This window comes from Zalophus californianus, chromosome 8 (assembly GCF_009762305.2).
Source record: "Zalophus californianus isolate mZalCal1 chromosome 8, mZalCal1.pri.v2, whole genome shotgun sequence".
Taxonomy (NCBI): domain Eukaryota; kingdom Metazoa; phylum Chordata; class Mammalia; order Carnivora; family Otariidae; genus Zalophus; species Zalophus californianus.
This window is the reverse complement of record NC_045602.1, coordinates 35,398,080-35,423,219: the sequence shown is the minus strand read 5'-3', so window position 1 is coordinate 35,423,219 and position 25,140 is coordinate 35,398,080. Positions and strand designations below refer to the sequence as shown.

The 25,140-nt window shown below is 40.1% G+C and overlaps 1 protein-coding gene across 11 annotated transcripts in view; it reads right to left on the bottom strand.

Annotated features, from left to right (window-relative positions):
* Positions 1-25,140, bottom strand: part of MTA3 (metastasis associated 1 family member 3) — a 217,352-nt gene that overhangs the window by 12,321 nt on the left and 179,891 nt on the right. For 6 of the 11 annotated variants that reach the window (XR_003524570.2, XM_027621301.2, XM_027621297.2 and 3 more), the window contains 5 exons: positions 22,133-22,257; positions 18,201-18,352; positions 17,288-17,510; positions 9,341-9,427; positions 6,552-6,698 (listed from right to left, as the gene is read on the bottom strand). Coding sequence is in view for 10 of the 11 variants with exons in the window: in XM_027621301.2 (XP_027477102.1) it covers positions 6,552-6,698; positions 9,341-9,427; positions 17,288-17,510; positions 18,201-18,352; positions 22,133-22,257 (734 nt within the window). In the remaining variant the exon portion in view is untranslated. Of the gene's footprint in view, positions 1-6,551; positions 6,699-9,340; positions 9,428-17,165; positions 17,511-18,200; positions 18,353-22,132; positions 22,258-25,140 lie in introns of those variants that run through there. The other 5 variants (XM_027621296.2, XM_027621299.2, XM_027621300.1 and 2 more) reach the window with 4 other exon arrangements.

Below are 25,140 nucleotides of genomic sequence, written 5' to 3'. Positions count from 1 at the left end.
TTTCAGACATATGTGCCAGCTCTTTGGATGGATGGGTCATGCTTCTTCTACGGAAGAGTTCTTAGGGACATAATCCCCTTCCTCTGCTGTCTTCCTCAATCTCCTTTCCCAAGCATCTACACTTCCCCGAAAAAAACAGGATAGCTCTCAAGTTAGAGGTTCACTTTCTTTCTCAGAGATTCACCTTCCACATATCACTGAGAATGGGAATACATTGGGAGAGTTTGGTTAAAAAGGTTTCTTCTAATGTCCCTTGCAGGTAAACAGAGACACTTTACTGAGGAGGACCCTTGAGCAACTACCATGGACTTTTGTAACTCTTCTGTTGCTCAGAGGATGGGAAGTCTAGACCTCTTACAGGCTTGCACACTAGTATATCCCTCAGGAACAGGATAAAAGTATTCTCTGGGAGCAACTGATATTAGTAAACCCAGGAAAGGTCCAAGGTGTGGCCAATTTGGCACTCTTCCAGAATATTCCAAAACACCAAGTTGTTAATTACTCATGCCTAATGCATTTGGGTCTGTTTTTCTCTACAACGCCACCCCTATGGATTCACAGTATGAGCGAACATCCACTGCCCTCACATAATGCTTCAATAGTCCTGAAACTCTCTAGATATACTAGGTACTCTGCTATAATTACTTCATATTCAATAAACCCTGGGGCCATAACGATCCATTAGAAAATACTGGGGAAAAAAAAGAAAATTCAAAGGCACTTTTATCTATGAAATTAGGTTGTAACATTACGTCTTGAGACAAGGAGATCAGAGGCGAGTCCAGGGGCACTTGATGTTCTTCCACAAACAATATTTTGGAAGATTAAAAAAAAAACTGTATTCTTTTGAAAGGATATAAAAATGTTGACAGAAGGCGGCCTGGGCCCAAGCATGCCTAGGAATGCCATCAGCTGTTGCTGGCAGTCTATTTTTATTGGGATTTGTGAAGACAGCAGATGCATTCCCAGAACTCTCTCACTGGTACAATGGGCCTCATCACCACCCATTTCTCGGAGTTGGGATGCAAACAGTTGGAGCTGTTGAATCACTGATTCAGAAACAAGTCATCCAAAGAACAGTCTTCACACCCCAGATCATAATATTTTACTTAGAGGCATCCACACTGGATACCCTCTTCATAGGGAACTCAGAAAAATGATATTACTCAATGTGGAAAACAAATAAGGAAAAAAAATTTAGATCTACAGTGTATTCACACACCCCAGGGGAAATAAGCCAGAAGAAAGCAGATTAAAAGGAGTTTATTGTACAATTCATCAATTTCCTTGGCTCAGGTGTCCTGACTCTGTTCCACCGAAAACCCACCTCTCCCCTGGGCCTGCTGCTTTGGTTTTCCTGACACTGAGTCCTGCTTCAGTGGTACCCCTGGGACAAAAGCCGTTATCATCTCAGAAAAAGAGGAAAAGAGCACACCTCCAACTGATGTCCCCTTGTCGTATGACTACAAAACAGAAGTTGCTCTCCAGGGTCCTCATTTGATAAAGACAGAGACATAGCAGGCGATCACCCTGTCCCTGGGCACCAGGGCCGCAGAGAGGAAGACCTACTGACTGGGGTGGGGAGGGCATTTTCTTAGGGGTAAGGAGATGATGAAAGATGCCTGAACAGCCCATCTACCCCTCTCCTCTCTGGATTTTTTCTCACTCAGCCTTCCCTCTGAAAAAAAGGCCACTGTCTCAGGATGATGAGGTTCCATCCCCTCTGCGGTAGGGTCTCTAATTGCAGGAGCCACCAGGGAGCTAAATGAGCCCTCTTTATTGAACTAATTTCCTGTCTTCAATACTCCTTTAAATAACTTAATCAAAGGCAATCTCTCTTTATAGATACTGGGCCCTTCTAATGTGCAAATATGCTTTGGAACATACCCATTTACTTTCAAGCAAACCCATGAGTCATTTTTTGAAAATCATATTTTTAGGTAAGAAATAAATGTAGTTTTAAGAAAAGTGTTGACATTTTATTTACATACAGTCCACATATGACTACAAAAGCTTTGGTTGATATCTTAACAATTTTCAAAATAAAACTTTAGTAATACTTCTTCTTTAAAGGGTGGGGGGCAATAGAATCTTAGCACTTAATGAATCCCTACCATGAGTCAGAGTCAATGCTGGGTATACCATATAATTTAATTTAAACACATTTCACCTTTAGGTGATTCTGCGAATCTTCTCTTATTTCTTTTTTCTCCCCTCTCTCGGACACTAATATAGTTCTTATGCTCTCCATTCCAGAGAAAGTAGGGCTGTGATATGGGCAGAAGAGCTTCACAGAGGCAGGAAATGGAAGGACAGCTTTAATCAAACAATGGTGGCTTATAACTCACAGGCTAAGCACAGAAAAATGCCTACTATGTTCCTCTCTATATTTCCAAACACACACCCATCTCCAATACACAGAAAACATAAACATCTCCCAGGTACTTGCTGCACTCAGCACACAAATCTGGGTCCTTATTCACCCATTGGAAACAACCCTGGATAGGAGCTTAAATCTCATCTCTGCTGTTTGTTAGCAGGGTGGCTTTAGGCAAATCTTTTAACCTCTTTGAGCTTTGGTGTTTTCATTATTAAAATGCAGGCTGTAACACCTACCTCATAGAGAGTTTGGGAGATCAAGTGGTATAAAGTAGGTGAAATATTTTTAACCATTATCACAACTCCATTAAGGCAAATGAAATTTGTACTTTACAGAGGAGAAAACAGGTTTAAAGAAACTAAGTGATTTACCCAAGGCCACACAGGAAGTAACCAGAGAAGGCAGCAGTTAATCCCACCTGATTCCAAACATTCGGAGGTACTTTTTTCCCCCATGGCATGGATAAATTCCATTTCCCTTGCTACCCTCTCTTTTGGGCTCTCAGACATGGAAAGGCTTTCCAGTAATTGCTTTTCTATCCCCACTGATCTCAGGGCCTTCGCTACTCACAGCCACATGGAGTTAACCATATGGGCCAAATGTGGTAGGTACTTGGTTTGCTGGCAATAAGAATGTCATCAAAGCATCTGTGAGTCAGAAAAGGAGACAGGATTTGGAAAGCTCATGACAGCATGTGGCACACCACTGGACCAACAGCCTGACGGACGAGAATGAGGTGTAGGGGACTGACTGGTAAGGGACCAGGTAGATCTCTGTTTTGAAATTTCATTTTTCCTGTTATTACTGACCCCAAATAATGAGGCCTCTTATGTATGCAGATTCTGTTTTCACCCTTGGAGCTTAAGTTCCAGTAGGGGCATTACAGAGGGGTATGTGTGGCCCGGTCCCGTGGGTTATACTTAACAGAAGACACAGAGGCCTGACTCCCAACCACCAGGGCCTTTAAGTGGCCAGGGCCAGACGAAAGCCAGTGACTTTCAGGAAGACGATAAGAAGCTGTCCATCTTTTTTTTTTTTTTTTAATGTCAGGTAAAAATCCTTTCTACCAACAGGAATCCGGACCCTTTTTCTCATCATCATGAACTTCCAACTGAAGGTAGAGGCTGAGTGAAGGAGGCGAGCCACTGAGAAGGGGACAGGAAGCCCTAAAGCTGAGAGACCTGGATATTTCTGTACAATCAGGTTTTGTTTCCAGTTAAATCAGTTCTGTCCGTCAACATCCTGTTTGGTGTGCTCCTGTCTGACCCGCTGATAATTAAGTCACAATGCTAATTGATTTTATGATTGGATCACACAGGGTGAGGCTTTTCCATTAATTTGTATTCATCAATTCCAGTAAATGACGGTATTGACTATCCCATGAAAACTCACTATCAGCCTAATACTTTTTTCCTAGTACTTTGAGTTCACCTTGGAAACTCAGGTTTAGTCTGGATCCTATATCCTGAGGAAATAAGAAACAGACCCTTTATCCCAAGGAAAAGCTCCCCTGGGAATACAGAAGTGGGGACATGTTCTGCAATGTGTGTTTCCATCACACTTGTCTCTCAGCCCCACAGTCATCCATCTAAACTCAGCTTGGGCGGTGCCGGGGCGGGAGGGGGGCTGGGACCCTACGAATACTGTTCCTCTGCCATCCGGCTCCCGGATGCGCCAGCAGGGGGTGCTAGAGGGAGCCGGCGAGGCAGGAGGTCGGAGAAAGCGCTTGCCGCGTCCTGTTCCCGTCAGCCTCACGGCGGCCGATGTGGCTTCGGTTCCCAGCTTCCCTCACGCTCCCGGAAGCAGCCTCGTCACACCTGAGAGAAGCGAGCACCGGCAGAGCAGCGCCTTCCCTCAGAGGCCTCAGTTCTCGCTGCGCGGGCCTCCTTGAGCCTCCAGCAAGAGGGGGAACCCCAACGTGGTCTTCATTTGGCTCTCCCAACTTTGGGGATGGCTTCCTGTGCCCCCCACCATGTTCCTGTTCACCTCTTCTGTCCTCCAACACCTGTCCTATTGACTTCTTACGTTAAATTAGCTAAAAATAACTTCTGTGCTTTCTACTTTGCTGACTCATACGGCGTATTTGAGAGCCACAACTTCTTTTATAACCGTGGTTAAAAGAGCAGACTCTAAAATCAGCCACACCTGAATGGAAATCCCCATCCATTAATACCTGGTAACTTCGGAAAATTTAATTGACCTCTCTAGGTCTCTTTTCCTCAATCATTCCTTTATTCAATTAACATTTATTAAGAACCAACTAAGTTACAGGCACTGTGCTAGGCAGTAGAAATACAATGTTATGCAAAATAAATTCCTTGACCTCCTAGAACCTGCTGTCATGTGAATCAAATGAGATAACACAGGTAAGGTACATCTCATCAGCCTTCCTCTCCATACCAAGCTGGCAAAGACAAAAGGGTCTGAAGAAAAAAGTTGTTTCAACAGCTAAGTCTCTTCAGAAAATGAGATGGGGGTCTTTTCCTCAACAAGGTGGAAGGTCTCGGTTAATATAACCCCATGGATTCACTGTATGCCCTGCCCACTCGACCCGTTCGGAGCAGAGAAGCAATGACCTTACAGTAACAATCTTCAGAAGGAAATGAAACAAACAGCCCTAGGGAGGGAACACTATGAGGTGGCATTTTTTAGAAATTCTAAGGAGACAGGTACCTGTGATAAAATGCGAGCTGTCATGTGGGGCTAGGACTGGGGCCTGGAGTGACTGTGACCATAGGGCACAAGTGGAAAAAGATAGTAGAGAGCTGCTCTTCCAACTGTAGTCACCACAAGAGTCTTCTTACCCTGAAGTGTATATTGTACATGTGTACGTATGAACCAGAACTTAATTTCTGTTTCCTGCGGTAGGACAGCACACACCTCCAGAGGCCAGGGAGGTGATGACATAAAAGAAAGATTCCTGATTCCATTTAAGTCTGAATCCAAAAGACCCCGGCTGTGGGCAACGAAAAGCTGGGAAGAAATCCAATCTCCACATTTTGACACAATCTGTCCTTAGTCTTCTGCTGTCTAGATATTGGGCGGATTAACGGGTAGGCTCCATAGCTCAGTGGTTAGAGCACTGGCCTTGTAGATATTGGGCAGATTATGGCAAGGATGGCCATGTCCTTGTTAGCAAATAAGTATTTCTGCAAGCCTACTGTGTAGCTAAATTCTTGAAAGCCACTGATAACCTATAAATGCAAATTAAACTCTTCACCCTCAGTTTTTTATTCATTTTGACATCACTATGACCATGAAAAGTCATACTGAAGGAAAACAACCATGGGAAACTATTACTAGAAGGCCTATTTCACATCCCTGCTCCAGGGCCTCATTACAAATAATTTACTGTCACTGAAGGAATTTAGAGGCCCCGAAGACATGAAAAGCCTGGAGAGAGTTTTACTCGTAAATAAATGCCAACATTTAAACCATCAAGACAGCTTCAAATTCTAGGACTATTGAAATGGGTAATATCTACTGCCTGGACGATTTATCATCCTTGTGTTTATAGTCCAAATGGGAAGATAATTCAATTCCACCTGAAGAGTCATTATGTGCCCAAACCCCAAGGGAAGTACTTTGGATAAGAGGTGATATTTCTCAGCTTTTCCATTTCAAACAAATTATTATTTCTGTATTTAAGACATCACCCAGGCAATTCCCTTCATGACTTGTAGCACTCTTGAGCAATTAAAAACATTGTATAAGGTGAAAGAAGTCGGGGACAAATGCCAAATCCAAAATGATCCACAGAACACTGAAGAACCCCCAGAGAGCACAGTTGCCTCAGACATAAGGTGAAATCATCCCTTCTGCTCAGGAAAACTAAATGAGCGGTGAGCATGCATCCAGCAAGCACATTATCACCCAGCAGAGACAACTTGATAAATACAGACTTCCTCTCCAAACAAGCCTCCTCACAGGGAATGTGGGCAAAAAGGTCCCTTCTGAGGAGATCGTGAAGTATCACTTGGCAAAATGTCTTCGTTGTGGTACACGGCAGCCTTCCCTCTTATCCCCTTACCACACATTCAGTTCAATTAGAGGGTGGAAGAACCTGTTTGCTACATGTCTTGGATTTGGCAGGGGACGTCCTCAGAGGGGACAAGGGCAGAGAGGCCCTGGCCTGTGGGATCAGGCCCCCAGAATTCCTGGGCTTACATACCATCCAGGCCATTGTGATGACTGTAGTTTCTTTTCCCCAAAATGCTCAGAGACGTGTGATTCGGGGTGGTTAGCATCCGCTTGGTAGTGGGGGTTTGCAGGCTTGGTGTAGATCGAATTACATTAGGTTTCTTCGAAGGATGGATCTCTGGCAGGGGGAGAAAAGGTTTCTCAACTCAGAACATGGTATTAAAAATCTCTGTGTGCACTTACATTGCCTAATAGGCACACATCTTACTTCTTAATGAGCTGAGAGTCAGTTCCTTATGAGCCAGCCTGTTTTCCCAACGACTTGCATAATGAATCAACTTCAAGTGCTGTTACCATGGCTTTACTTATCAGAAGTGAGCTGCTGCTTCCTCTGCTAGCTGGAGCTCTGAGCTTCATGTTGGAAGGACAAGCAACAAAAACAACAACAAAACGCCACTTGCACTTCAGGAGGTCACTCGAGCACAGATTTACTAAGGGAATAAGGCAACTAACTCTTCAAGGTTTTACGGAATTTAAAGGTTATCTGGAGAAGATACAGCATGCAGCATGTCTCGGGTGTGAAAGATTTCTGGAAACAGGATTCTTCCTCTGGCTCTGCAAGGAGGGTACAGGACCAGGGTTAATCTCTCCCAGGTACAGAACATTTTGATGTAGATGAAACCTGACACCAAATGCCAAATTCTAGACTCAAGATGTAGTAGAAGAAAAGCTTTGATGGAGGATATATCACAAAACGGTGCCGTGCACGTGGGATATGTATGTTTACATGAAGTATGTTGTCAACACATAGCCTAGAATTACTTGCACTTTTTGGATAAAGCAGACAGACAGAAATTGCAGTCTGTAGCAACTGGATTTAAGGATTGCAGTCCGTTACTATTATTGGGCAATGTCTTGTCCAAAGCTAAGCCTGCCCCCTGATTCTGAGTCACCATCTGTGCATGAGCCACCCTGTCTTCTCAGGGAAGGGCCAGGATATCAGCTTCATTGTCCGAAATTTAGGAAAGGCTGTTAGGATTGTTAGAATTACTATATCCTAGTCTGGTCAAAATTCTACACTTGCCAAAATTTAGGAACAGATCAAGTGCTAACCAGTATATAGTGCTGATTTTCTTTTTCCAACATGGCACTGAAACTTTGCCAACCCCATTTTTCATTACAGCCTCCATACTATGCTCCATCCAAACCATACCACCTGCCTTTGGACTCATGAAAGCCTTTGTTCATCAAGTTCTCTTGGCCTCATAAAGGGAAAAATATTGTTTTCCTATTTTTCTATCTACTACTTATCATTCAAGGTTGAGATCAAATACTGCTTTCTCCATGTAGGCTGCCCTAAATCTCATCAGAAATAACTATTCTTTCCTCCAAGTGTCCAATGAATATTACCTGTAATCCTCTTATAGGAGCTAATCCTTTGCTTAGTTGCCCTTACCTGTGTGCTTTCCCCACTAGACTAAAACTTTTGAGGGCAAAGTCTTATTTATCTTGGCATTCCTCCAAATCACTTAGCATAGTGTCTTGTATGTAGTAAATACTCAGAAATATGTTAGGTAGGGATGTGGTTCAGCTAGTAAGAACAGCACATCTTTGGGCTTACCTGGGAGGCACAGACACCTATTTATCCGCAGGAGGAACACACAATTACCCATGGAAAGACTGACTAATATGCACTGTTATATTCTATTTCTTATGATCAGAGACTTGTCCTTGCATGGTGGGAAGGGGCTTGGAGGATCAGGTCCTGCAAGGGCATACAGATAGCAAACTTCAAGGACTTGATCACCATGACCTACCCAGGTCCTGCCTATGATAATGAGGTAATATTCTGGGGGTTATCAAAGCAATTCTTTAGGCCCTGAGAAATAAAACAAGAAATCAGGTGACCAAGTAAAATCAAAGAGGGAGCTGTGAGCTTCTGACTCTTGGATGCTCTGATGAGAATAATATACCAAGTTCAAGGCTACACTTCGATGTTTAAGTGTGTCTGGAGTCTGAACACTTCATAACTGTCTACCTTTCTGACAGAGCAATAAGTTTCAATGCAACTTTGAGTACATCTTTCACTTTTACTGGGAAAATGAAAAAGCAAGAATATTAGAAGCATTAACAACATGCCAGTGTATAGCTTCCAGGTATAGTAGGAACCATTTTAGGAATGATTATTTTGTAAATTATCTTAAAACTTTGCAAAAACCCAAAAAAGTGTTATTGTCTAGTGATTTTTAAAAATACTCTTCTTAATTGTGATATTTCAACACATATATGGAGCCATTATCTTTGGCGAAGTCCAAGTTAAGTAAGACGGTAAAAACCAGAAAGCAATACAAATGCTCCCCTTTCACAGTAACCTTAATTGGTACATCAAAACTATAAATATTCTTTTAAAGACAGGTTAGAACGAGTTTTATCTCATTAAAAAAAAAATAGGCCAAGTGGAAGGATCTAAATCAAAACATTACGAATATTCATCCTCTAATAATCTAGTGATTCTTACTTTCTTCTTTTTGCTCAACCTGTATTTATATCCATAAATATACATTACATTTTTATTGATTTTTTTTGAAAAAGCAGACATATCTATAACCTTGTGTATATCTTGTGTATATCCATAACCTTGTGTATATCTTGTGTGTATAAAGCTTCTAAAACAAAATAAGTTGACTATACATATGAAAGTATCCAATTTCAGCTACTTGAAAGGGTTAGATTTAGTTTAAGTATGACAATTTAGAGTAGCCAAATACTTGTAAGATACAAAGATCATTCTTTGAAATTTTCCTATTAGAAAATACCCACCTAAATACCCAATGATACATGCCAAAGGTTTCCTAGTGCTTTTGCTTTTCAGTGGACTTCCAGATAGCTCGGCATGTCTGTCTGCATCTGAGGAGAGAAGGAAACATGGAGACAACCAATGAGGCTGATTTCTCTACCTATTCTACACACACTGTAGAGACAAAAGATGCCGGAAGACAGTGCAAAATATCCACCAGACTCCTGCACAATTTCCTGTGGGGTTTGAGAAAACCGTTTCTAGTTCTGGTTCCAAATTACTAAATGAAGGAGGTACCTGGAGAACACTCACTTTAAAGCATCATGAGTGCAGCTAATACATATCTTGCCCACACTTTCTGTGTGTGCCCATCTGAAAAGCGGTGGAAACATGCTTCCTTCCTAGCCATGGCATTGCTTTCTCATAGTAGAAAAACTTCCATGCAGAATGAGGTGAGTCAGTCCTAACGTAAGATTCATCTGGCGGAGAAGACAAAAATGACAAAGCGGACAAAGGCAATACACTTGGCCATCCCTGACCTAATGGGAGTGAGTCTCCACTGAGAAGTTTTCATCTATCTTGATTAAACTCAGTTCCATTAGACGAGAGCCTCACAAGGGTAAACATGGGTCATCGGTTTTAGCGCTCGTTTTCCATCCTTCACATCCTACTATGATGTCAATGGTGCTGAGCTGTAAAAGGTTGCCTGTATGTAGAGAGTGTCTCATCCATTAGTCAGAACAGTAAAATACTGTGGGAATGGCTGTTAGTGTTCATAAAGTTCCCCTCACACGCCTCATACCCTACCATAAGACACTTCTGACAGAGAAAAATAAGGCATATAACACACACACACACACTCTGTGTTTTAATTAGTTGTCATTAGGATGGAAGAGTGGATGTGGAACAGGGCTGCTCTCAGACCGAGGAGCTAAGTTACAAAAATAGAGTTTGAAGGGAGAAAAAAAAAAGTGTATTGAAATGTTTTTTAAATCTGCAGATATTGTCATAAAACTTAACGAGTACTTTTAGCAGATATTTTGCTACATGTATGCCTTTTCCCACCTTCCAGTACTCGACAAAAATGCCCTACTGGTTTTCTGAGGCTGAGGCCACATTTCTAGGCATACATACAGGAAATTTCCTTTGACATCCACAAGAATTCTCTCTGCACTATTAGTGTTAAAATATACAATTCACTCTGGAACCACAAATCATTTAAAATTAAAAATTAACTTTTTCATAAGCTCTAGCTTTCTCTTTCACCAAGGAAACTATTTTAACTATTAAACGGAAAGAGGTGGGCAAATAGCATTTAAAAAGAAAACGTCTAAAATAAACAAAGCACATACTGCAGAGAGCCTCAGATAATAGGAATCAGAATATGTATCCTAAGTGCTGGCTAATTATTATACAACCATGGACAACTATAAATGATCTGATTTCTTTTCCTCCTTACTCAGCTGATTTCCTTTGGGAAAAAAAATTACTGAGATATGAAGTTTTTCACTTGTTGTTGAATAACAATGAAGATAAAGGAAGAAATATACCAAGCATATTTTGGGGGAGTAATCTAAATAAACATTAAAAAGCAACACAAATCAAATCCCTGTCAAATCGCTGTGAGTGGATACTAAATAATTCCTTCCTATTACTAATTCATCTAAAATTCAAGTTCTACTTGGGATGAGGACAAGAGAAAACTTTGTCCTTTCTATTAATGAAAGAAAGCTTGAATGAATCAGCTTGTATGTCCTCCATGTTCTGGACAAAGCAACCATTGTATTACTAGTAATAAGATTAACTTTGCACTTTATTCCAGTTAATAAGGCCCAAAGGAAAACTGTCAATGTGGTTACAATTGATGGACTCTCCTAGGACTATCACCTTGACAAGAATCAACAAAAGGAAGCCTATCAAAGAGGTCACCAACACAATACCTAAAGATATTTCATTTTAAACCACACTAATCTGCTTTTAATTTCTCATCAAATCAGTAGCATTACTTATGTGATGTTCCAAGTGACAATTTACAGAGCACCTGAGTGGGAGATCAAAGCTCTTTAGAACCATCACTAATCCCCATTACATTTTAAAGTAGTTGGTGGCAAGAATGATCAGTCTCCGCTATGAGGAAGTAAGTGCAAAGGCTACCTAGTCACTGTTTAATATAAAAATTGCATTTATTCAATGACATACACTGAATACGCATGGGAAAAATACCTTCTGCCCTGGGGGAATGATCATACACATGGGATTATCAGGTCCACATTTGAGTTGGTTAAAAAAAATCTTGGTCTGCACTCAAGAGCAGGCCAGTGGTGCCACTTATCAGTCAAATTATTCACCTAACTCTATTAAAACAGAGATAATTCATTAGTATGCATTAAAAGTGCACAGATAAGGCAAGCAACCTGAGAGATGCCCAAAGAACCCAGAAGGAATCAAAATCTGCCCAGAAAGAGGGAGAACATGAGCATCTCACCCAAGTCACTTGACCGCACACAGGCTCATTTCTTTGGCTTCCTAGAGTACATCTCCTTGAGGTAAACCTGGAAAAACACTGTTGCTTTCATTGCAACTCACAGCCATTTTTCTACAATGTTTTGGAAATATGTGTGTGGGAATAAAATAGAAAAACTGCAAAAAGTACACACTGAATTAAAATTCACAAAAACATTCACATGGGCTTCCAAGATTGCTGTCAAAATAGAATCATCCGTAGAATTTTCTTATAGGAATTGCAAAAGCATTTCTAAAGATGACACAAAACCCAGGTGCCATTATAAAAAAAAAAAAAAAATCACAGGGGCGCCTAGGTGGTTTAGTCGGTTAAGCATCCGACTCTTGGTTTCTGCTCAGGTCATGACCTCAGGGTCGTGGGATCCAGCCCCATGTTGGGCTCCACACTCAGTGGGGAGTCTGAGATTCTCTCTCTCCCCCTCTCCCCTTCCCTAAAATAAATAAACTTTTTTTAAAAATGATAAATTCGGGGCACCTGGGTGGCTCAGTCGTTAAGCATCTGCCTTTGGCTCAGGTCATGATCCCAGGGTCCTGGGATCGAGCCCCGCATCGGGCTCCCTGCTCAGCGGGAAGCCTGCTTCTCCCTCTGCCACTCCCCCTGCTCGTGTTTCCTCTCTCACTGTCTCTGTCAAATAAATAAATAAAATCTTTGGAAAAAAATAAAAATGATAAATTCAACTATGTTTTAAAAAAAATCTGCTTGACAAATACATCATAAACAAAGTCAAAGGCAAAATAGGGGAAATATTTGCACCATGTATCACAAATCAAGAGCTAACATCCTTAAAATATAAAAAAGTCCTCACAAGTCAGTAAGACTTCTAATAGAAAACAGGCCAGGGGCAAAAACGGCTGACAGAAAGGGAAAAACAAATGTTTTTCAAATATATGAGAAGATTTCTATCTCATTCAAAATGTGAAATGCAAACTAATATAACTTACATGTCACCTGTCAACTAGTCAAGAGTTTCAAAGATGGATAACACTGCTGGCAAGGTTCTAGAGAAACAGGCATTCTCTAGACATTGTGGGTGGGAACGCAAATCGTGGTTTTTCTAAGGATAACTGGGTACTATTAAAATTCCAAATGCATGTTCCTTGATCCAGATATTTTACCTTTAGGGGTCTGTCCTGTGACCTACCCGCACATTTCACACATCAGTATGAAATGCTATCTGTATAAGGATATTTGTTGCAACAAGAAGACTGGAAATAACCCAAAAATCTGTTTAATAGGGAATTAAAGTACAAAACATTATTATGCAGCTGATAAGAAAAGGAGGTAGCTCTCAATGTACTGGTATGGAATGGCTTCCAAGATCTGAACTAAAGAAAGCAAGGTGCAGGACAATGTGCACATTAACATCTGTATTAAAACAAAAAAAGAATACACCTACTTAGACCATTATAGATACACAGAGCATCTCTGGGTACTTTAGACAGGATGACAATGGTTACCTCTGAAGATGGTATGAATGGGAATGGCAATAGGATTTCTAGCTACTTTCCTATCTTTAGAAAAATTTAAAGTATCCATTCAAAAATGAATTTTTATTCAAAACAAACTTCCCAAAATACCCAAACCCAAACTGTTCTCACATAATATTAGAGCTTAAAATTTCATACAACTTTATACAATTATTAATAGTTAACTGTTGCTGAGAAATCTCTAGAAAAACTCATATTTTAAAGCTTCTGAATGCAGGCCCTTGGGATACTTCCAAAGCTGAATCAGCATCTTCAAACAGAAAAATGTGGCTCCAGGTGCCTCTCAAGGAACTGCGTACTAGGGAATGGTGGTCATTTAAGTCTGGTGTGATCAACTTAGAAACCACGGAGTCACCCATGCAAGCTACAAAGCATATTTTGGGGGAGTCACTTGGACCCACTTCTTCAGACACTTTAGCTTCATCTACGGAGTGCTGCAAACATACCCACTTCTACTTAAGCTCAGTTTCTGAGGATCCTGAATCTCAAATAGTAACCCTGTGCTCATTAGGTGTTGGGTGATTTTACAGATGTTTGATAAAGTCATCGGGAAGCTCAGTGGTCATGTCTGACGGCCAGAACAAAAGAAGAACATCATTATCACATCGTGGCTTTTTTTACTGAAGGCAGGGGGAGAAGAGACAGGCTGTCTGAAACTTGACAACCCATGCTACCGGTCTGCAAATTGTGTCAAGGACACAATACCTTTCTTTCTGCGATGTTCTGGTTTTTGATTTACCAATCCATGTTTAATAAGCACTATCTCTGTGGTAGAACAGGCTCAGGCATTGTACTGATGTTAGTCATTTTTGTAATGGACCTATATATTTACATATAAAGGCATAGTATTCAAACAAATAGAAATTTGGGGAATTTGGTTTTAAAAAATCACATATATATGTATATATATGTATTTCTTATATGTATAGATTTTTCAACATGTTGGTCATACTATATACTTAAGTTTTTAAAATTATTTTTTAAAAATAAGAAACATATTCCCATGGCTCAAAATTGAAAAAGTTTAAAAGGATAAACAGAGGGGAGTCTCCTTCCCACCCCTTTGTCTCAGCCTCCCAGCTTCTCTTCCCAGGGACATTATTTGTTCTTACGTTTTCTCTGTGACACTTTATGGATATATAAAGATTTCCCCTTTTCACTCTACTGTTTTAATACCATTTTCTTAACGAAAATAAAAAAAAGGCCAGAGAGTACTGTTGTAATAAAAAAAATTCCTCTAAAAGAATCAACTTGTAAGTCAAGCGCTCATAGTTACCATTATGCTCTGCACAATCTGAGATTTTGTCTCCTTAGCTTTTCCCTTCACTCTCACGTAGTCTGTCACCCTGTGAACTCTGGCTAGGACATGATTGTGATGGTGCTGCCAAGGCCAGAAGCCATGGAAGGGGTCAGCTTCTATAGTGCTTAGAACTCTTAAGTTCACAGGGAAAACTACTTACCTTCCTGAACATTATGAAGAATTATTCTAAAATGCATCAGTTAGAGCTCTTGGTCCATCAGTTATCTTTGGAATTAAGACTTTCATCTCATCTGAACGTACATTCATACTGTATCACAGGGGTTAACTTTTTTGAGGAGGGATGGGGGTCACCATTGCCCTTGAGAAACCAAGGAAAGCTTACTAAAAAACGATACACCTATGCATTCCCACTGGACCACAGACACGGTTGCCTACAGACATCAAGTTATTAACAGTTTATCTTCTCCCTAACAAGCCAAAATCAAGGGATCGGCTGAGGAGGTGGTAACAAGGTACATATAAGACAGGAGATGGTGTAAGAATCAATTAGATGCTAGAAGAGTTCATTAGTTGCTTGTCTGAAAAAAAAAAATAACAGTAGATGGCTGTTGAAACTTTGTAATTTTAAATCTCAAGGTAAAATTATTTTGAGAATCTCTTCTATATGTAACTTGACCAAAGGAGCGAAATGCAAAATATGCTCCTTGAATCTCATCACACCAAATGACTCTGTTCTTTTATTCCTATTATTATTATAGCTACATGTTTATAGAAATAAAACACATGTAATTTAACTGACCCCCCCCTTTCTTTAGTAGCATGGCCTTTCAACTGAGGAATAATATATAAAATGAGGTAACAGGAAAAATACACTTCATTGAAGAATAGTAAAAATAAAGGCAATTTGCGTATTAACTGAGAAACTAACAGAAGAGCCATGGGAAACAGAAGCTTCCTCAGCTGCCAATTTAGTTGGTGATTTCTTTTCCATTCATAGGAACAAATATGATACTGGATCCTGGCCAATTTTAATGGAAGAATTTCATTCAATTCTCTTTCTCATATGTTTTATTATCCTGTTTAGTTAAGAAACTATATAAATGTGTTTTAAATCAGCTAAGCGGTTTGGATGAATGCAAATATTTTCCAGTTCCTTAAAATGGTTAAGAAAAGGATAAGAGGGGCGCCTGGGTGGCTCAGTCGTTGAGCGTCTGCCTTCGGCTTGGGTCATGAGCCCCACATCGGGCTCCCGGAGCGGGAAGCCTGCTTCTCCCTCTCCCACTCCCCCTGCTTGTGTTTCCTCTCTCGCTGTGTCTCTCTGTCAAACAAATAAAATACTTAAAAAAAAAAAAAAAGAAAGAAAGAAAGGAAAAGAGCATAAATCCATGAACTCAGAAATGCTAGCATGAAATATCAGTATCAGCCTAAGTTCCAAATACACATGAGTCTAATGGAGCTAAATTCCCCTCCATGGGACTCAGAGAGTACTGCCATTTTCCACTCTCTTTACAAAGCACTTTTCTTCTCCTTATAAAGCTTTTACCTGTAAGTTGTAAAGCCTTTCAACTGTTCTGCTGAAAATTACCTTTAGGGACAAAAAAATGATTTTCAATTATCCCTCCTTATATGGATACCCTCCTTAAATCAAAATGGAACATCTCATAACAAGAAATTTCTTTTCTCACACAGAAAAAGCATCTACTAAATGTCTACACGATTTCCCTTCTGTTAAGCCAGACAGCAAGTCTGCTCATCCTTTAAGGGAGAAAGCTGCATGGTTCTAACGTGGAGCCAGGCCTGTGACTAAACATAGCAAGGCTAGAATCAGAGCTAGCACACAAAGTATGGACACATTTGAGGGGTACATGGTAATAACATTACAACCCACAATTCACTGATACATATGACCTTTGTTCTAACGAAAAAAAAAAAGAAACATAAGCAAGACTGAGCATGTTGAAAATGAGAGTAATAGTCATGTACATGGTATGCAGTAATCTATGTATGATTATGAAATGGAAACCAAATTGGACAAATATAAAGAATGCTCAAACATAAATTTGGTCACTAGCCTGTAAAAACTAACTATGTGTTTTCAGAAAATTCACCCAAAGACACTAAAATCCATTTATAATTTGCTCCATCTTCCAATAACTTCCAGAATAGTGTTTGTTATGAAGCACTGTGAATTTCCATTAATATTGTACGACTGTAAAAGGAAAATGAGGGATTTACAAAGACATGCAATTTCTAATTAATGTAAATTGGCAAATTTTATCCAAACCTAATGAAGCCATGTAAGAGCAGGCTGCATGTCTCGTCTATGGGGCTTCACCGGGACACCGTCCTTAGGGGTTACATCGTGGCACGACCTTACAGGTGAAAAGTGCCTTCCCATAACGGTTCTTGGGCAATCCCATCACAAGGCCTTCCTGGACAAGGGTGCCTCCCACCGATTCTCTGCTGAGCACTATCCTCTCTGCAGAGGGACTTCCAGTGTTTCCTTTTTAGGTTGGCATGATACAAATGGCAGCAGACAAAAACAATGTTAAAAAAATAAACCAAATAAAAGGCTGTACACAAGAACTTATGTTTATTGCCAACAAAAACAAAAAAACAAACAAAAAAGAGAGACAGGGAAGGAGAGAAAATGGTCAGAAGCACAACACATAAGGTTAAGAATTTAAAAGCATCTTACATTCTGCCCTAATGGCAGCATAATTAATAGGAACAAACGGCCGTCTTGCTGCCTGCCGCAGCCGGAGGGTATTTTTGCAGACCTGACGAGCAAATTTTGTGAAATATGTAGTGTGAAGGAAGAAAGCTTGGCGGGTCTTCACTGCAGACTTTGGGCTCCCCGTGTTTCGGACTGGCATCCCTTGCATGGCCTGGCGAGACATGTGACTCCTAACACGGGGGTCCTGCAAAATCAGACACCAATAGACACATAAAGAATAGAATGCTATGGGCATCAGGCTCAAAGAAAAGGCAATTTTTAAGTTTTTCACTGAAGCATCTATAACAATACCCTACCCCTAAAGGAGGAAATTTAGAATATGCATTAAGGGTAGGGGCGTAGAGAGGGAAACTGAGTAGGGGTGGGAGGGTGTGTGATCCTCTATTTTTGTTTTTTAAGTGTTTCTTTTACTTCCAATTCGTTAACACACAATGTTATATTAGTTTTAGGTGTACAATATAGTAACTCAGTATTTCCATACATCATCCTGTACTCATCACAACAAGTGCACTCCTTCCTCTATTTTGGTTTTTAAATTGACATTGACCTTGGGCGCCTGGATGGCTCAGTTGGTAAAGCGACTGCGTTTGGCTCAGGTCATTATCCCGGAGTCCTGGGATCGAGTCCCACATCGGGCTCCCCCTTCTCTGTGGGGAGCCTGCTTCTCCCTCTGCCTCTGCCTGCCACTCCCCCTGCTTGCGCTCACTCTCTCTCTCTCTGTCAAATAAATAAATAAAATCTTAAAAAACAAAAACAAAAACAAAAACAACAGTTTTGCTTGCTTTTAAGTTATCCTGTACTACACTTCTGTTTCCAAGGAGTATCTAGCCATTGAAATGACATTCTTCAACATAAAAGATTATTGCTCATATACCTCTGTAGTTGGGCTGGGAGATAATTTCTCTTCTTCTGATTGGGTGGGCATTTTCAGGCCTCCATATTTTTTCCAATAGAGCCAACAGGTTGCACACAATCTACACTGCATATTAGGTGGACCCCAAGAATACCACTGATGAGATTGTGTAGCTAAAGACAGAGGAAAAATATGGAAAAACAAAGAATGCTATGTAACTTGTAACATCAATACACATACCATTAAATATTTTTAAAATATTCCAAAGTCATCTTTAGTTTACAATGTTATTTTTCTTTCCCCAGTTCACCAAACATAGAAGTCTAATACATGCATGTATTTTTCAAGATTCAGAATTCATTAAACCATTTATTTCTCTCTCTATATATATCGAGTACTTGTGGCTCCTGTTAAAAGAAGCTAATAGATGAAGCATCCTATATAATAAACTATGCTATTACTGAGGGAGTTTTGTTAGTTAAAAATACCCTCTATTGTGTACATTTCTGGAAATAAGTTATCAGAAAGGTATTATTATTGTTAGACTAGTGTTTAAAGTCTAAGTCTAGGTCACCAAATTGCTGGTTCAGAAACTACCTCAGAGTTTAAGGTGCTCAGAGAGGCCCCCACTGATTAGGGCAGGAATCTGTCAGAAATAGATAACTGTTTTCCATTTCCTTATTTTAATAAATGAACAAAATAATCATTTTAATATTTCTCCCTTTAAAAACAGAATCCCTTTCAAGACTATTTAAGTCCAGGGATGCCTGGGTGGCTCAGTCATTAAGCGTCTGCCTTTGGCTCAGGTCATGATCCCGAGGTCCTGAGATCGAGCCCTGCATCAGGCTCCCTGCTCAGTGGGAAGCCTGTGTCTCCCTCACCCACTCGTCCCCTGCTTGTGCTTGCTCTCTCTCTGTGTCTCTCTCTGTCAAATAAATAAAACCTTAAAAAAAAAAAAAAAAGACTATTTAAATCCAGATCCAGTGAGCATATGCAGCCAAGATCACACATTGCTTAGGACCTAATAACCTGGCTGATATATCACTTAACTAAACAGTGCAAGCCATTGTCAGTTTTGTTCTGCAGTTTGAATTACTGCCATATAACATTTAAAGTATTCCCACAATGGATATGAAGTTTAAGATAGGAAACACTGGCACTGAAACATTAAGTTAACGAGGTACATAAAAATTATAATTCTCTACATTTGCCTTGGAATACTCTTCCCCCTGATTTGTAAGTTACCTTCGTCAGGTCAAAATGTTCAAACAGTACATGAAAGTGTCAACTAACACTTCACAAGCCAATGTCAGAAAGAGAAAATATACTGACCATTATAATCAAATTGTGTCTTAGTTTATTGAGAATAATACTGTACACCCATCATGTGTTATTTCTAGGGGACTCCTTGCAAACAGCAGCCCAAAACCTTTCCTCTTATAATTTAGAAACAATAAGTCAAATAAGTTGATTTTTTTTAAACACACATTTTAAGAATCCTAAATATTAGGCTCCTACTTTTGATTCTGAATATAAAATTTCACTCATATTTAAATGTACATCTTTACCCAAGTTAACCATGACATGGCATTTTAATATTTGTCAAGCAACATCTTTCCCCCTACATAATTAACTCAAATGCAATTAAAAAGTGACAGGGGCTCCTGGGTGGCACAAGTCACTTGAGTGTGACTCTTGATTTTGGCTCAGGTCATGATTCAGGGTCATGAGACTGAGCCCTGTATCAGGCTGAGGAGTCTGCTTGAGATTCTCTCTCTCCATCTCCCTCTGCCCAGCCCCTCTGTGTGCTCTCTCTCTAAAATATTTAAAATCTTTTTTTAAATAAAGAAAATCTTTAAAAAAAAAGTGACAAAAAGAAAACACCAAATTCTATAAAGATAAATCTTACATGCATGTTATGAGATACATCTTATATTATTCAATGAGTCCAAAATAAATATTATAAAATAAAACTCACTCATTTGTCATGCACACATAAAAATGACAGAATAATTATTTAAAAGAATATGTGAGACTACATGAGTGTAAAAGGAGTAAGTCAAAAATAAGACAGATTAAGCCACCACTTGTCTGTAGGATTCTTTTTATTTTCATTTAAATACAAATAAACTTCAATATCTAAGAGTTTCCAATTCAAAGACACTCATGATGCAATACATATATAATTATGTATAACATTATACATATGTATAACATATGTTATACATATACATATACATGTATTTCCCTTTGTGCTTCCATGGTGCAGAAAAATGGTTAGAAATGTACCATTTCTATGAAGTCAGCAATTTGCCTGGATCATACTTTCCTTGGTTTCAGGTAAGGAAATTATATGACCTGTTTTTTATTTTTATTTATTTACTTTTAGAGAGTGAGCGGGGGAGGGGTAGAGGGTGAGAATCTTAAGCAGACTCCACGCCCAACATGGGGCTTGATCTCATGACCCTGAGATCATGACCTGAGCTGAAATCAAGTCAGATGCTTAACCGACTGAGTCACCCAGGCGCCCCTATGTTACCTAGTTTTAAAAGTCTTTCCTTGGGGTGCCTAGCTTCAGTTGGTAGAGCATGCAGCTCTTGATCTTGGGGTTGTGAGTTTAAGCCCCACACTGGGTGTACAGATTACTTAAAAAAATGAAAATTAAATTTAAAAAAAAAAGGCTTTTCTAACACTGAAGCTTGGTGTGAAGCAGAGCAGAGGCTGCACTGCCCCTCGTTTCCGGGCCCTTAGGGCAGTAAGCTACAGCTATCCCTCCAAAGGGCTGTTGAGACAAAAAACTGGGCACCAAGAAGACTTTCAATAAATACTAGTTTCCTTCCCTCTCTCACCCCAGGCCACTTTGATTGTAAGGAAACATAGATTATAATGTCATTGATATCCATGAGCAGATTATGTTGTTGTTTGAGATGTCAAGTAAGTATAAAAATACCAAAACTGTGGGGTTTTGGCTGGCTCAGTCAGTACAGCACGCGACTCTTCATCTCAGGGATGTCTGAGTTAGAACCCCACACTGGTGTAGAGATGACTTAAAAAAATCTTTAAAAAAAATACAAAAAGTGGGGGGGGGGAGCTAAGAGAGACAATAAAATAGCAGGAATTTTTTTTTTTCAAGTGTATCGGGGCACCTGGGTGGCTCAGTTGGTTAAATATCCAACTCTTAATTTTGGTTCAGGTCATGATCTCAGGGTGGTGAAATCGAGTCCCACATCCGGCTCTGCGCTGGGCGTGGAATCTGCTTAAGATTCTCCCCCTCCCTCCCCCGTGCGCATGTGTGCTTGCTTTCTCTCTCTCAAATAAATAAATAAAATCTTTTTAAAAAAAAAGTCTATCAAGTACTTCATCTCACCAAACCAATTTAACATCCAAGTCAAATAAGCTGTGATACTGCCCATGTCTGCTAGGATTTTGACATGAACAGATACTGATAAATATACCGGGGCCCTGAAAGCAAAGGCAAACATCATAAAACAGCATCTCCCAAACCAGTGTGCTCTGACAGAACCGGGTCTGGGGATTATAAATAGCACCTCATCCATACACAGGTCTTCTTGACAGAACTTTTTGGAGCCTCTGTCAAAGTATACTAAGAAACTCCAAAATAGGATTTGGTATATTCCGTGGGACCATGGTTCGCACAAAGCTAGCAACAACTCTGAATGCAGCTTAGCAAACACTGCGGTGGGATACTCAACAGACGACCCCACAGAAGCAAAGCAGAGGAAACCCAGGACCAAGATTCAGTGTCCAGGCCAAAGGGAAGGGTGGGCATCTACTCACATCGTCCTGCTCTCTGAGAGGTGCACCTCAGGCACCTCGAGAGGGCTGCTCAACACCTCCCACCCCGCAGTGGGCGCACAGGGCCACACACAGGGCCACGCACCGCATCACAGGCCCCAAAGGAGAGGAGAAAGCCGCCTTATCATACAACTTACCATAGCAGCTCTCACAGGCTCGCCCTACGAGGGGATTCTGTGGCTGGAATGTGGTCCCCACGGCTCCATTCACAGCACCAGGTTTGCCATTGCTGGCAGATATTTGGTTGGGATTTGGTTTGCTGCTTTCAATGAAATATAAAGTGAGGTGATAAAAATGACTTGTATAACAAGGCAAAAGTCTATCTCTCTGCTGCTTTATCTTAACTACATATAAACATCTGAATGTTTGGTAAAGAAGAAATAAGCTGGTAAACGTAAGGTATTCAAATGAACTCAAACCATTCATCTGTACAAAACAAGGGTACGTAAAAACCAATCTCTTATGCCTGATACGCACAAAGTCAATATAGCCATTATTAGCTCTCCTCCACCCGAATACAATTTCCTTAGAACACCCTCTGCGGCTTTTTGAAAGATACAAGTTCCTAAGCTCTATTACTTACCATGAATTCTCCTGAGAATAAAAGATATTTTGGGAGGATCAAACAAATTAAGTTACAGCAGTGTGTTGTTGTGTTTGAGAGAAACACTGCGCCATTCCTGCCGCTGGTGTGGAAGCTGTTGACAGGGCACTGGCTCTTGAGGGAATTGCACAAAAGCCACGTGTTCAACAAAGACACTGTGGATGTCAACAGAGCATACCTCTAGAATCTAAGTTGGCATTTCAGGGGATTTAACCGTTTATGATAATGATTTCTATGACGTCTGAATTTTTATGAGAAAGATTACACAGCACTTGAAATTAGAAAAGCCAACCAATGTATTTTGAGGTTTTTCTTTTTAAGAAAAAATTTTTAGGAGGATGAGAAGGAGACATCTATCAAGTGTTTATATGCTAATTTCCCAGAGGCCATAATTCCTTAGAAACAGGTAGCCTAGATTACCTTGGTACTTACTTGGTGCAAACATGGCTAACTTCTCCCCACATGGGGTAAGCTAACTCCCCTGCTTATAAAGCCATGCCCTAGAATACTACACAGGTGCACATGACATGTTCTCAAATAAACTCAGAATTTATTAAACATATATTTATTCAGTGCCTGACCTCAAGGAGCTTTCATTCTAGAGGAGCTTTCATGTCTATTTGCTAGACAGAAAACAAGCAAAATAAACTAGTCAACCATTTGTTAGCAATGAATGCTGAATGACTGAATGCAGACTATAACTCCCCACGGCTACTGAAGTAATGAGAGTTCACAACTACCAAGGCACTTGGAGTTTCAACACAGAGTTGGCTCAGGAGTTTCCTCTTTGCTGTTCCCTGTTGATCTTCAATTCCATTTACCAGTGAAAGCCTAATGTGTAAACCTGGCCTGACAGCAAATTAAGATTTCTTTCTGGCATTGTTACTGTAACTCTTAGGGGACACCTCACCACCACCCCCAGAAGAAATCATTTAACCTCTGTGCGCAGTGAGGTCCCCATTTTGTAATAGGGCTATTATTTACACTTCTAACCTGTGCCGGAAATGTATTTTGAAGACAAATCATTTTTTAAAACACATTTTACACAAGACAGAATGCGTTTCTTTTAATAGTTTGCAGCTGAAAATGTCCGTGATTAAAAGTGGTGACTTATAATGACTAAGATTTCCAAAGGTATGTAATAAATATTTCTGATTTTTAAGAATCTACTAGATATAGATAGGAAGGATGGCCCCCTTAAATCAAATGACTGACTGAATCTCAGAAGGCTTCCCTCAAAATATGAAAACTTCTGACATTCAACCCAGGGCTAAATATATGTGTTGAAAAAGAGCTAATACAAATTTACAGGTGAGCTGCCTGAAAAAAGAATGAGAGCAAACACAACCTTCGTTGTTCAACTGAATTTTGCATGTTATTTGACTGAATAAACCACTGATCTTAACTATAATAATCATAAAAGGAAAACAAGTGTGCAAAGACTCAATGAATGCAGACATGTGAATCACTTAAAATCCGTTTTGCAAATCTAAGTACCTACAGGTTAATTCTCAGGTGACAAATGATTTCAATGTGACCATCTGAATAAACTTTTACTCTAAGACAAACATACAAAAAAAGTTTTTAAAGCTGCATTATATGAAACTGTCCTTTTAGCTAATGCCCAAACTTCTCCCTCATCTGTATTCCAGATTCTACCCTTACTGCCCTCTTGAGAATTTTGTACATTTGATTCTCTTTCCTGGACCCTCTTCATTATCATGTAAACATATTTCTCCTACTTAAAAAACTCTATTATTCTTTTCCAACCTACCCCTCAAAGTGAAGAACTCCTTCGGCTGACCTTTCCAGCCACTTTTGTTGAGAGCTGCCCATCTTGACTTTCTGCAGTTCCCTGGCTTATATGCAGTCCTCGACCGCTACATTAAAGATGACCAATGAATGACCTACTGCCATGCTGCTAAATTCTCAGGCTATTTTTCATCAACATCTGACCTAATTAATTAATTAATCTCTTCCGCTCCTTGAAGCACACTCCTCTCTCAGCTTTTGTGATAATGCACTCACCTTGCTATCCTACTTTTTCTGATACATAAATCCTGGATTTCCTCAACATTGGCCCAAGACCCTTTTTCTCTTATTGCTCCTCCTAAGAAAGCTCATCCATGGTTTCAAACACAATATTATATGCTGATGAAGCTCAAATTTGTATTTCTAGAGCAAAACTTTCCCCTGAACTTACGATCAATACATCCGACATCAGATTCAACACCTCTTTTTGGATAGAGCAAATTCAAAATGACCTAGCCTGCTTCTCTGCCAGTTTCTTAGTTTGGTGAAGGGCACAACAATCCACCTAGCTGTGCTGGCCAGAAATCTGGGACTCTAGCTTGACATCTCCCCTCTACCCCTCCATACACGTTAATCACCTCCAAGTGGTGTCCCATTTCCAGGGCCACAGCTCCAGGTCAAGCTACTGTCACCTTTCTTCTCCAAGAACTTCATAATTGGGTCTCCTTACATCCACTATTACTCCTCTTCCCCAAACCATTTTCTAAAATAGAGCCAGTGATCTTAAAG